The sequence below is a fragment of the Saprolegnia diclina genome (assembly GCF_000281045.1).
Source record: "Saprolegnia diclina VS20 unplaced genomic scaffold supercont1.82, whole genome shotgun sequence".
Classification (NCBI taxonomy): domain Eukaryota; phylum Oomycota; class Saprolegniomycetes; order Saprolegniales; family Saprolegniaceae; genus Saprolegnia; species Saprolegnia diclina.
Window position 1 is genome coordinate 29,909 of NW_008246149.1, and position 11,819 is coordinate 41,727.

General features: G+C 59.5%; 6 protein-coding genes across 6 annotated transcripts; 3 read left to right on the forward strand and 3 right to left on the reverse strand.

Moving 5' to 3' along the window:
- The first annotated feature begins 41 nt into the window (after window positions 1–41).
- Window positions 42–2,774, forward strand: SDRG_14978 (hypothetical protein). Its single transcript, XM_008621140.1, has 12 exons — window positions 42–109; window positions 162–554; window positions 606–728; window positions 771–1,009; window positions 1,056–1,121; window positions 1,166–1,312; window positions 1,356–1,418; window positions 1,468–1,662; window positions 1,711–1,989; window positions 2,040–2,318; window positions 2,369–2,584; window positions 2,647–2,774. Exons 2-12 carry the CDS (start codon window positions 200–202, stop codon window positions 2,671–2,673), a joined length of 1,989 nt encoding a protein of 662 aa, XP_008619362.1. The 5' UTR covers window positions 42–109; window positions 162–199; the 3' UTR covers window positions 2,674–2,774.
- Window positions 2,775–2,833: 59 nt separating this feature from the next.
- On the forward strand, window positions 2,834–5,439 carry SDRG_14979 (hypothetical protein). Its single transcript, XM_008621141.1, has 12 exons — window positions 2,834–2,987; window positions 3,044–3,201; window positions 3,253–3,281; window positions 3,327–3,364; window positions 3,408–3,533; window positions 3,580–3,822; window positions 3,864–3,976; window positions 4,030–4,369; window positions 4,422–4,613; window positions 4,665–4,767; window positions 4,824–5,121; window positions 5,162–5,439. The coding sequence occupies exons 1-12, from the start codon at window positions 2,865–2,867 to the stop codon at window positions 5,343–5,345; spliced, it is 1,947 nt and encodes a 648-aa protein (XP_008619363.1). The 5' UTR covers window positions 2,834–2,864; the 3' UTR covers window positions 5,346–5,439.
- SDRG_14980 (hypothetical protein) lies at window positions 5,400–6,662 on the reverse strand (the record flags this gene model as incomplete). The annotated part of the gene is made up of 6 exons (XM_008621142.1): window positions 5,400–5,456; window positions 5,499–5,632; window positions 5,679–5,783; window positions 5,826–5,850; window positions 5,899–5,979; window positions 6,033–6,662. The coding sequence occupies 6 exons, from the start codon at window positions 6,660–6,662 to the stop codon at window positions 5,400–5,402; spliced, it is 1,032 nt and encodes a 343-aa protein (XP_008619364.1).
- Window positions 6,663–6,777: 115 nt separating this feature from the next.
- On the forward strand, window positions 6,778–7,376 carry SDRG_14981 (hypothetical protein). The gene has a single exon (XM_008621143.1). The coding sequence runs from the start codon at window positions 6,799–6,801 to the stop codon at window positions 7,291–7,293; it is 495 nt and encodes a 164-aa protein (XP_008619365.1). The 5' UTR covers window positions 6,778–6,798; the 3' UTR covers window positions 7,294–7,376.
- Window positions 7,294–8,760, reverse strand: SDRG_14982 (enolase 2). The gene has a single exon (XM_008621144.1). The coding sequence runs from the start codon at window positions 8,686–8,688 to the stop codon at window positions 7,327–7,329; it is 1,362 nt and encodes a 453-aa protein (XP_008619366.1). The 5' UTR covers window positions 8,689–8,760; the 3' UTR covers window positions 7,294–7,326.
- A 2,062-nt stretch (window positions 8,761–10,822) lies between these two features.
- SDRG_14983 (50S ribosomal protein L28) lies at window positions 10,823–11,372 on the reverse strand. The gene has a single exon (XM_008621145.1). It carries the CDS (start codon window positions 11,316–11,318, stop codon window positions 10,938–10,940), a length of 381 nt encoding a protein of 126 aa, XP_008619367.1. The 5' UTR covers window positions 11,319–11,372; the 3' UTR covers window positions 10,823–10,937.
- Between the last annotated feature and the right edge of the window lie 447 nt (window positions 11,373–11,819).

Sequence of the window (11,819 nt, forward strand, 5' to 3'; positions counted from 1 at the left end):
CACAGACACTGTGTGTGCTCTGCGTGGGGCGGCCTACGTTGCGGTCGTCCGGACACACCTGGCGGTCCGCCAAAGTTGCGTGTGAGTAGCGCCTGCCCGTCGTCCGAGGGTATACAAAATGCAAGAGAATAAAATACCGTGCGTCCAAGTTTTATAAATAGCTGGCAGAATCCCGATTTGCTGGAGGCCAAGGTGTGGCATGGCGGCGCAGTTCCTCGCGTTGCAGTGCAAGGCCCACGTGGCCTTGTCCTGGACGTGCACGGATGGACAGCTCGTGCACGCCGAGCAGATCATTGCCTCGTACGGCAGCCCATCGGAAAGCAGCTTTGGTAGCATCATCGCGCCGGCCACGGGCACCTTGACGATCCTGCCGCTGCCCGCCGACGACGTGCCGCCTGGCACGGACGTCGAGATTGGTCGCATCGAAGTGTGCATGCATCCGATGATCCAGAACAATCGCTGCGTCGTGTGCATGTCCAAGGTGGAAGCCGGCGAGACGGTCAAAGTGATCTTGGCGCAGGGCCAGATCATGGAGGTCAACCGCGCGACGGCCCGTACGCCGCCTTTGTCCACGACATTTCCGTGCATCTTATCCTGCCACGTAGAGGAGCTCGACAGCGAAAACATTGGGCGCATGCTCAAGCAGAAGAAGCTCGTGCTCGTACTCGACTTGGACCACACACTGCTCCACGCCGTGCGCTCCCAGGACGTGGTCGACGCCATTGACGGTACGCACTCTCCTCATCCAGGTCTCGAGTAACTTGGCGCAGACGACGCGTTGCGCTTCTACATCCGCGATATCCCGACCGAGCACGTGCTCCAGCTGCGCCCGGGCCTCTCGACGTTCCTCTCGGAGCTCTCGTCCCTCTACGACTTGCACATCTACACGCACGGCACGCGCAAGTACGCCGAGCGCATCGCCGAGATCATCGATCCGGACAACTCGCTCTTCCACCACCGCATCGTGGCCCGCACCGACACGCCCGACGTCGCCCACAAGTCGCTCAAGGTACTCTATCCCTTTCGCCTCAGAAGCTTCCACAATACGCACATAGCTGCTCTTTCCGTCCTGCGACGACTCGATGATCGTCGTTCTCGACGACCGCGTCGACGTCTGGAAGGTCCGGTTATCGGTATCTGCTTGATTCGACTGACGTAGCGTTAGGAGAACGCGGGAAATGTCTTTATCATTGAAGCGTTCCACCACTTCAACACTCGCGCCGAGATCAACAACGCGTCGGGCGGTGCGCCGTCGAATAAGGAGCGCAAGAGGCAAGACAACCACTTGACGAAAGCGCTGCGCGTCCTCAAGGTACTCTGCCATTTCTATCGCCAGTTGTCACTCTGGCGCGTAGCTCGTACATGAAAAGTTTTACCAGTCGCCCGGCAGCACCAGCGTCAAGGCCATCATGGAACAGGTACGACTTGATGTCGACGGGAACCGCGTCATCATGGCTCTATGTACAGATGCGACACGCGGTGCTGCGCGGCTGCCACATTGCATTTAGCGGTGTCATCCCGATCGGCGTCGCGCCCGAGTCGGACTACCTGTGGAAGCTAGCGCTCTCATTTGGCGCCAAGCCGAGCATGACCATGGACAACTTCCCAACCACGCACCTCGTGATCCACCCCAAGCGCCTCGGCACGAAAAAATACCTCGAGGTACAGAACACCATTGTCTCTGGACTTGGTGGCTGATGCAAAGAGCAGGCACTCGCGATGCCGAGCGTCAATGTCGTGAGTCCGCAGTGGCTCATCGACTGCGCGTCCGAGTGGATGCGCCTGCGCGAGGATCGGTACCGCATTCGATCGCTCGTGCCCGCGACAGAGCCGACACGCGACGACAGTCTGATCGCCGAAGTCGTCACCGCCACCGACAACAACGAAGACGAGGAAGAAACCAAGCAGGTCGACACAACCGAGGCAGAGACGACACAGGATGGCGATGCAGTGGCCGTACTGCCATTGTCCAAGTTGAGGCCGCTGCCGGTAGGGTTCAATACTGCTTGTGAATTTGGTAGTAGCGTGGTATTATCTAGAGCAAGGGGCTGCTGCGGACAGCCAAAAAGGCGCCGGAAGATCGCAAGACCGTGACCTTTGACGCACTCCCCGAGAAGATTGAGGCGCCGTTCACGACAGCCATGCGGCGAAAACGTCCGTTGCCGCCAACCCCGGTCGCGGCGCCGAAGCCTGCAGTCGTCAAGGGTGTAGTCGCAACCGGCGGGTCGTTTGACTTTTTATCCAAAATGGCGACCCGCAAGAAGACAGCGCCGGTCGTTGTCAAGCCTGCCATGCCGCTCAAGCCAGCGATGCCGCAGGTGCAACCGCAGTCGCAGCTAAGACGTTGCTGACACTAGTTTTATGGTAGGCGGTGCGGGCAAACGACGACGACGACGATATTTTTCGGCGACTCATGCTCGCCGAGAAGCTCGAGGAAGAAGACGCCGACACCAAGCCCAAGCGCAAGTTTGATGGCACGCCGCGACCGCACGAGAAGCGCAGCAAGGTCGTCGACGACGTCCAGGAAACCGCCGATGCGCAGCGAGACGCCGACATGGACGACGACGACGATGACGAAGACTTTGTACGTCTCCCATTCTCTCTTGGTTGCTCAATGGTGGACCATAATGGCGTCGCTGTCCATAGATCAATGCGCTGGAGAACGACCTTTGACCTGCTCCTGCAGCGTTCGTAGTAGCTCGTAGACTAGTCGTCTGGAACCTCGTAATACAAAGCTAAATGGCTCGACTTCCATCGACAGAAAATGTCGCAAGAACTATATGACATTCTGTACAAACAACTGACAATATTGGCGCCAATATACTGCGCGAAACGGTAAGCCTGGCTAAAAAAGGACAGCCCGCATGGTCGACGACGTGACGCGAGGCTTTCGCGTGCTCTTGCGCCTGCGCGAACCGCCGGCAGGTGCAGCGTCGGTGCTCTTGCCCTCTCTCGCCGGCGTCTCGGACGGCCTCTGCCTTGCGCCGGTGCCCTTGCATCTTCTTCAATGTTACAGTCACCAACTCGACGCTACTCGATGTAGGATGAGAAGCGCGTGCTGTGGGCCAAGCACAGTGCCACCAAGGCGCTGCAACTCGATGGTGTCTTCCCGCCCGACACACCGCACGCCATCGTGTACGACCATCTCGCCGACTACGTCGGCGCGGTGCTGTCGGGGCGCGACTGCAGCATCGTCGCCTAGTACGTGCTTCGAACCTCGTCAAATCTCTCTTTTATGAGCGCTGTGTCTAGCGGCCAGAAGGGCTCGGGCAAAACTCACAGTCGGCGCTTCTTTGTAGTCTATCGCTCACGCAAATCGTGTGTAGCCATGAGCGGCGGTACGCCACCAGCAGACGACGGCGCGGTAGGGTGCCCGACGCGTTGCCTGCGGAACCGGATTCGCGTAGGAGCCCGAAGCGCCAGTGACCGACGCCGTCCCCGACGACGCCGGGCTCGTGCCGCGTCTCGTGCACGCGCTTTTCAATGCACTCGACGGGTCGCTCGACCTCGACGTCCATTGCTCATGCCTCGAGGTACGCGGTTCGAACCCGCGCAGGTCTGACTAGCTCGCAACATTAGATTTCAAACGAAAAGGTCTACGACTTGCTCGTCGGTGCCACGATGCCTGTGGCGTCGTCGCCGCCACGGCGCATGATGTCGCGATCCCGTCGAAAGCGGACGCTCTGGAACGTCCATGCCAAGCCGACGCACGAGACGGACGACCTCCCAGTGCTCACGCAAGCCAACGGCGCGACGCTCATCGAGGGCTTGAGTGCCCATGCCATGAAGTCCCGCGACGACGTCCTTGACGTGTACAACCAGGTAGTACGCGGACCACAGTCACCAGCATCTAAGCTGCGCAGGTCGCCGGCCACCGCTCCAAACGTCTGCGCCACGGCCACGTCATCTTTCAAGTGACGCTGCAACCGCGCGACCCCACGCGGCGTGCGTCCCGGCTCTTCTTGGTCGACTTGGCGTGCGTCCTTTCTTCTTCTTCTTCTTCTTTGTCTGGATGTAACGAATGCGTAGGGGCATGGACGTGGCGCCCGTCCAGCACACGCCCGAAGTTGCGTCGATCCACAAGAGCTTGTCGAACCTCTCGCAGTGCGTGCACGCGCTCGCCCAGCGCCGCGCGCTGGACCATGTTCCGTACCGCGCGTCTGTTCTAACGCGCTTGCTGCAGCCGAGCCTCGAAGCCGCCGGGCGCACCACCTTTGTGCTGACCGTGACGCCGGCGGCGGCGTCGTGGGACGAGACGTGCACGACGCTCCGGCTCGCCGAGCGGCTCAAGGGTATCGAGAGTAGCGACGTGGTCCGGCGCGAGATCTTGCCGCCCATGGCGCTCGAGGCCCGAGTCGCTGCCCTCGAGGTACACACGCGGTGCTATAACTGGCAAATGACCAACCATGGCGCGGTGGTAGGCGGAGAATACCCGTGTGCGGGCGCTTCTCGAGGCGGCGCGGACGCAGCTGGCGCAAGCGACCGACCACGAGAAGACGCTAGCGACCGAGAACGACATGCTGCGATCCCACATCCGCGCGTCCGAAGCCATGCTCCGACGCGTGCGCCTCGTGCTCACAAATGAGGCAGACGACAATCCAACGCCAGCGACGGTGCGCTCTGGTTCCCCCAACGCTAGTGACTATCGGTAGCTTATGTCATAGCTACCCATCGAGCCGGACAGCCATACTAGTGACGAGGAGCAACATCGGCCAAACAGTAGTAGTAGTAGCACACTGCCAGCGCTTGGTCTCGGCGCGATCCCAGGTGCGGCCACGTCGGAGGTTGCGAATCCTTGTGGTGGACCGGGTGTGTGTTTGTAGAAGAGACGTTGCCGTGGCGGCTGCAGAAGAAGCTCGTGACGATTCCGCTGCCGCTGCGCGTTCAAGAGTGCAAACGAATGCTCTCGGCGACGAAGCGGGCGGCAAAGACGTCGTCTTCCCGGCGCCGACGCAACGAACGACCGCCCGACGACAACGACGTGTGCAACGGCGACGACGACGACAGTTGTTCTGCCAGTGGCAAGTTGCCCGTGCTCGAGAATGCACCGACCGTCGAGAAACAACCGGCGCCACCACGGTCGTTCGCGCCGAAACACCGAGGTCGCAGTGCGAAAACGAGGTGCGCGTGCTCTTGTATCTAGCGCTAACGTGCGATGCAGTGCACGCAAGGCCGACGAAGTGCAGTTGCCACAACTCACAAGAGCCAAAGCAAAGCATCCGGTGTCGTTCCAGTACGCAGTGTTGCTCGACAACGAGAGCCAGGCGCTGCTGCAGATCGACGACTACAAAGCCCACCGACGTGTGCAACTCGAAGCGACGTTAGAGGCCCCACCGTCGTGCTAACAAGAATATCTAGTTGCCGCATTCGTTAACCCTCCCAGACCGAAAGGCGGGTAATTAAGGAGCCGCGTGTCCTTCGACCGTCACGAGTAGCCCGGCGCGTGTCTTCTTGACCTAAACGGACGTCTTGACTCGGAATGCAGCACAAAATAGTACCAAGCAACCCCCGATAGTCACGGCCGAGTTGACGCGCATTTGGCCGCGCTTCCATTGCAGCCACAGTGCGAGGACTGACGCCACGCGGGGTGGGTACTGCTTTCGACCCACGTCACGGACAAGGCGAGACAGCACTAGACATGCAGCGTCGGATGACATTGGTCTTGGCGTTCACCGTACCTCGGATCGCGAGCTCGTCAAAGAGCGTGGGGTCGGCCACAAATGCGTCGCTCAAGAGCACATGGGCTGGCTGCTTGGTTGCGTACTGTTGTAATAGCATCGTCGCTACACGGACAATCAGTGCCTTTGTGAGGACTGGCATAGTACCAGCCTGTTCCAGGTCTGCGTGCGCCTAGAAGCAAATTCAAGGTTCCATGACACATGAATCGTGCAGGACTACCTCGTCTGCGTGTTCTTGCATCGCAAGCAGCCGCTGCATGACATCGGCATTGCCCGGTGTCGCCTTGAGATCGCGCAGGCCCTAAATGCGTGGCTCTAGGGTGACGATCCTGCAGCAAAAGTCCGTTCGAAAACCTTGCGGATGCGGATACGGTCAAAGGCGTCCGAGTCGTTGGAAGGGTCTTCGACCCACGGCATATTGAAGCGATGACACGTGTCCTTCAAGTCGTCCTTCTCAAACGAAAGGAGCGGGCGATAAAGGGGCACGGTGCTGCCCGACGCGATTGGGATGAGAGCTTTGCCCGGGATGCTAGCGAGGCCGCTCCAGCCGCTGCCGCGGCCAAGGCGCATGAGCAGCGTCTCGGCCTGGTCACCGAGGTTGTGCCCGACAAAGAGCCCATCGAGCTTCTCGGCGACGCACACCTCGTGAAGCAACTCGTACCGCTTCACACGCGCTTGAACTTGCAGTTGACTCCGTGCAAGCGCCCTGTCTATTGGCCAGCGCACCGTATGGATTTGATGGGGCACATGGCATTTGGCGGCCAACGTTCCGACATATCTCGCCTCGTCTGCACTCTCCTTGCGGAGCGCGTGGTCGACCGTGATCGCAAGCAGCTGCTTGGAGGGCTCGGGGGCCCACTCGCTGAGGAGGCACAGGAGCGACGTGCTGTCGGCGCCGCCCGAGAGCGCGATGGCGTACCGCCCTGAGGCGACGCCGAGGCGGGCGACCGCGCCGGCGAACGACGCTGGTGTCACGGCTGGCATCTGCTTGCAAATGCAATGTCGATATCGGCCAATGGCATCGAGCGGCGCATTGGATTGGCTATTTTTTCACGGGAATGGATTTGATTGGCTACATTATGGCAAAAGCTATCTTTGTCGACGCCGTGTCATTCTTGCGATGGAGGCATTGCGGGCCAAGAAGGAAGAGCTCCTATTCGCGCAGAAGGAGCGCGCCGACCGGTTCCACGAGCTACTCACGGGGCCGCACGGGCTCAACGAAGCCAGCCGAAAGACGTGCAAGAACTTGGAGGCGGCGATCACGGCCTCCAAGAAACCGGGCTACTTCCTCTACTACGAGCAGCCCGATGTCGCCAAAGCCATCGTAAAGAACGGCGAGCTGCGCAAGCTCCAGTCCGCGATCCTGCAATTGCAGCAAAAAATCGACCAAGTCGACGCCGAGATGGAAGCCCAGGCAGCCAAAACGTCGGCGCCGGCGGCCACCGAGGTGCAGACGCTCAAGCAGTGGTTCTCGACGTACGGCAGCCCCAAGCCCGTGACGTCTGGTGTCCTCACAAGCTTTGCGGCTGACCCTAAAGTCTATGGCGGCACCGAGCACTACTCGGCGTTCAAGTCGCAGTCGCTCACAATGAAGAAAGGGCGGTTGACAAAGTAGTGAAGAAGACAAAAACAAAAGTGGATAAGGCATTTAGATGGTCGAGTACTTGCCGAGGGCGTCAACGTCGCGGAAGTTCTTGCCGGCGTAGACAGCGGCCTCGCCCATCTCTTCCTCAATGCGGAGGAGCTGGTTGTACTTGGCGAGGCGCTCCGAGCGGCACGGGGCACCCGTCTTGATCTGGCCGGCGCTGAGGCCGACGGCGAGGTCCGCAATGAACGAGTCCTCGGTTTCGCCCGAGCGGTGCGAGGCCATGATGCCCCAGCCGGCCTTCTTCGACATGGTCACGGCCTCGATCGACTCCCAGATCGAACCGATCTGGTTGACCTTGAGGAGGAGCGCGTTGCACGCCTTGGTCTCAATGGCCTTCTTGACGCGCGTCGGGTTGGTGACCGTGAGATCGTCACCGACAATCTGGACATGGTCGCCGACGGCCTCCGTGAACTTGATCCACGAAGCCCAGTCGTCCTGGTCAAAGGGGTCCTCGATCGAGACGATCGGGCTCGAGTCCTTGCACTGGTCGATGAACGACTTGTACACTTCAATGAGCGCATCGGCCGAGATCTTCTGGTCCTCCGGGGCGTTAGCATCCTTGAAGTCGAGGTTGTAGCGGGCGTCTTCCTTGCCCGTGTAGAACTCCGAGGCGGCAACATCCATGCCGATGTTGACCTTGTCGGTGTAGCCGGCGTTGGCGATGGCCTCCTTGATGAGGTTGATGGCCTCGCCGTTCTCGAGAATGTTGGGGGCGAAGCCACCCTCGTCACCGACGGCGGTCGCGTCCAAGCCGTAGCGCTTGTTGATGACCTTCTTGAGGTGGTGGTAGACCTCCGAACCGATCTTCATCGACTCGGTGAACGAGGCGGCGCCGACGGGGAGGATCATGAATTCCTGCATGGCGAGCTTGTTGCCAGCGTGCGAGCCACCGTTGATGATGTTGAACGAGGGCACCGGGAGGCACGGCGTGGGGTTGCCGGCGAGGTCGGCAATGTGCTGCCAGAGCGGCACGTTCTTGGCGGCGGCACCGGCCTTGCAGACGGCGAGCGAGACGGCGAGGATCGAGTTGGCGCCGAGCTTCTTCTTGCACCAGCCCCATTCGTTCTGCGTGCCATCGAGGACTTCAACCATGTACTGGTCGATCTCCTTCTGCTCGACTTCGTTCTTGCCGATGAGCGAGGGCGCGATGATCTCGTTGACGTTCTTGACGGCCGTCAAGACACCCTTGCCCATGTAGTCCTTGCCGCCATCGCGGAGCTCAAGGGCCTCGAACTCGCCGGTCGAGGCGCCCGACGGGACGGCGGCGCGGAAGAGGCCCTTCTCGGTGACGAGGTCGACCTCGACCGTGGGGTTGCCACGCGAGTCAAAGATCTGACGGGCCTTGATCGACTGGATGGGCATGGTAGTAGACGACTTGTTTGCGGGAAAGCAAATTCGAAAATGAGGAATCTGGCTCACCTTGCCCGATTGCCAAACCGTTATTCGCTTAGAAAAGTACACCGGAACGACCTGCAAGAGGCGCGCCGCCCGTCGGATTCCCTCGCCTTTAACGCACCCCGCGATGGTTTTATTCACGCCATGCGGTTTTGCATACAAACATCAAATGCATTAAATGCCGTAGGAACACAATACAAATCACTTCGTTGCCGATACCAAAATAATACCAACAGACACTTGAACTTGGCTATGCGCCTTGCACTTTTTAAGCGAATGACCACGGCGCGGATCCCCACATTGCCGTTGCACATCCCTGCGATCCCTCGCCCGCCGCCGTCGACCGGTGCGGGAGAGACCCGAGTGGCGTCTGCAAGCGATGCATGATCCACGACAAGTCGACGACATGTGAGCGTGTAGGACCAAGCCGACGACGCCGTCGATAAAGCGAAGCAAAAAAGTAGCTTGGGCGACAGCGTCAAACGCACCCAACTGCGAGCGCCTTCGCATGGGCGCGCCCGGCCATGATTCGCTGCCAGCGCACGCTCCCACTCTCTTTTGCGGTCTTTGTAAATCCACTGAGGACAAAGAACCGCCGCGCCACAAGAATTTAATGCCACGCACCCAATCTTTATCAAAGGTGTTTTCGAGAAAGGCGGCAGATGCGATCTGGCATCGCCACGTCAGCAAGCGCAACACGACACGAAGAGCTCTCTGGACGCGACGAGCCGCGATGAGCGCCATTGGCCATCCACGATGAATTGCTTGGAAGGATGCGGCATCGTGGTCCTCGATTGGATGACGTCGACAGCCGCGCCAAAGGATGCCACCGCACCGTGTCACTCTTGGCCACGAAGGCGAGCGGACAAAGACGTGATGGTGGGGTCATTCGCCTCACTTCGACGAGCAAATTGATGCGAGAAGACTATCATGTTCCGTCGCGGCGGCTCCCAAGTGCGATCCGTGGATGGGTGCCACGGGCAGCGGAACGGAGCTGTCGCAGCGCGTAAATCGTAGCGGTTGAGGATGCCTCGAGTGTACTATGGACTCGGCTGCTCACAAGCAAGTTCGGGTCCTCGGGGTGGTGCGTAGAAGAAATGCTGCTGCTCGACGACGGCCATGAAGCAGGGCAGCGCGATCGTGTCATGTCATTAGATTCGACGACTCTGAGTCGACTCCAGCTGAGACGCTGCAGGAAGGGTGATGGGGATGGTTGCGGGCACGGCGACAGCCTACGAACGAGCTTATGGAATGCGTCTGCAAAACAGCGCCATCACAACGTCTCGCGAAGCTCATTCTCTTTCCACACCAGGTTGGTGGATTGGTGCCATGGTTGGTATTGGCGTCGGGTGCGATAGCGGCAAAAACCTTGTGAAGTAAGAAGATCCTCTCTGCGGTTGGAGCAAGCAGCTAGTTTGCGCAGGCATTCGTGATGGAGTATGGTTGATGACGAGCTTTAGGCGTCCGCGGTCTCTTGACATCCGTCCTCGGAGCATATCGCTCGACCGTACGGGGGCTCTGGGGCTCTTTGGCGCACTGTTGGCCGTGGTCTCGTGAGCTCAAGGCAGTGCGTGGTACCAGCAAGGCGGCAACGATCCAAGGCGTTCAGTGTACTGTTGGGTTGGCTGACGACGACGACGACACGCGACGAGAACGAGCCGTGGGCTCCGCAGTCTTGACCCGGCGACCAAAGAAAGAGGGATGCTACTAGATTCTCTCGTTTTTGGGCGATGGATCAAATGGCGTCATAATGCTTGCGACCCCGGACGCGGAAGCATGGCCGCGCGGCACGAAGGCTCATGCATCGTGCGTGCTCGGGGTGGTTTGTCGCTTCAGTCATACCACGCGCCTGCGATCGCGCGGTAGTGCCAGCAGAGCGATTCGCCCAACCCTCTGCCTTCGCCGTCTACCGTGACGTTGTCTCGTGCTACCTGTACATGGCGATTGAGGCGCATCCCTGTGCAGCTTGGCGCTGACGCTAGCCGGCAAGGTCATCACGCCGGGTCGACGATACCCAAGATAACTTGGTTTGGTTTCCTCTCGCGTCCTGTGGGCTTCTACCAGCGCAGTACAATGTGAGGCAACACGTGCAGCTGCAAGCTCGCAGTGTCGTAAGGGCAACGCCTGGATAGGGTCAGACAGGCATGCGTGTCGTATTAATGGTCGTCGGCTACTACTGTATGGTCCAAGGCTATCTAATTGAGGAGGTGGTAAACTTACGACGCCGGCGCTTTCGTGCGCGCGGCCTTGAGGGCCTGCGCGATGCGGAACCGAGCTTCGCCGCCCTTGACGCCGAGCTCGGCGTAGTTTGTGATGCCCATGAGGTAGTTGTCGAGGCCGCCGACCTTGTCCACGCAGCGCATCGTGTGCGTCGTGACGTTGAGGCCGATCATCTCGTCGAGCGCCTCGCTGTACAGGTGCTTCCACTGGTGGTTGACCTTCCACGACCGGCGCGTCTTGCGCTGCGAGAAGGACACGTTGTTGCCGAAGCGCTTGTCCTTGCCGCCAAAGAGGCCGCGGGCCGCGCGCCCAGAGACATGCTGCGGCTGCGCAGCGCGGCTGAAGCTCTGGAGCAGGAACGAGATGGACGAGCTCATGCTGGAAGGTTTTCTTGCTGTGGCCGTCCAGTGATTTTGGCCGCCCAATCCCGTCACACTCGATACAACAATCCATCCAATTTCAGAGGTTTCCGCTGGGGAAATTAACTCGTATCGCTCTTCATCAGTGCCTAAATGTGTCCCTGGGAGGCTCGGTGGGTTGCCGACTCTGACCCGATTATTGCTGAGAACCACGATGCCCGCACACAGGCACAGATCGAGAGACGCACTGGGCCAGAGAGACTTGGTCAAGTATTACTAGAACTACTACTAGTACCGGTATCGACCATTATATAGTAGCTGCGCGTGAAATAAGAATGGGAAAGGATATACTGGTATTCGACATCGACAATCGCCCACACCATCTGGTTTGAAGTAGTGTGCTACGTGTATTAGTGTTATATACCTCGAGAGTTTCTTCTTGGTCTCTATGGCGCGCTTGTAAAACTTGGCGTCTTTCTCCGCTTGGGCGCGTCGCTGCTCGTCAATGTACTCTTGCTG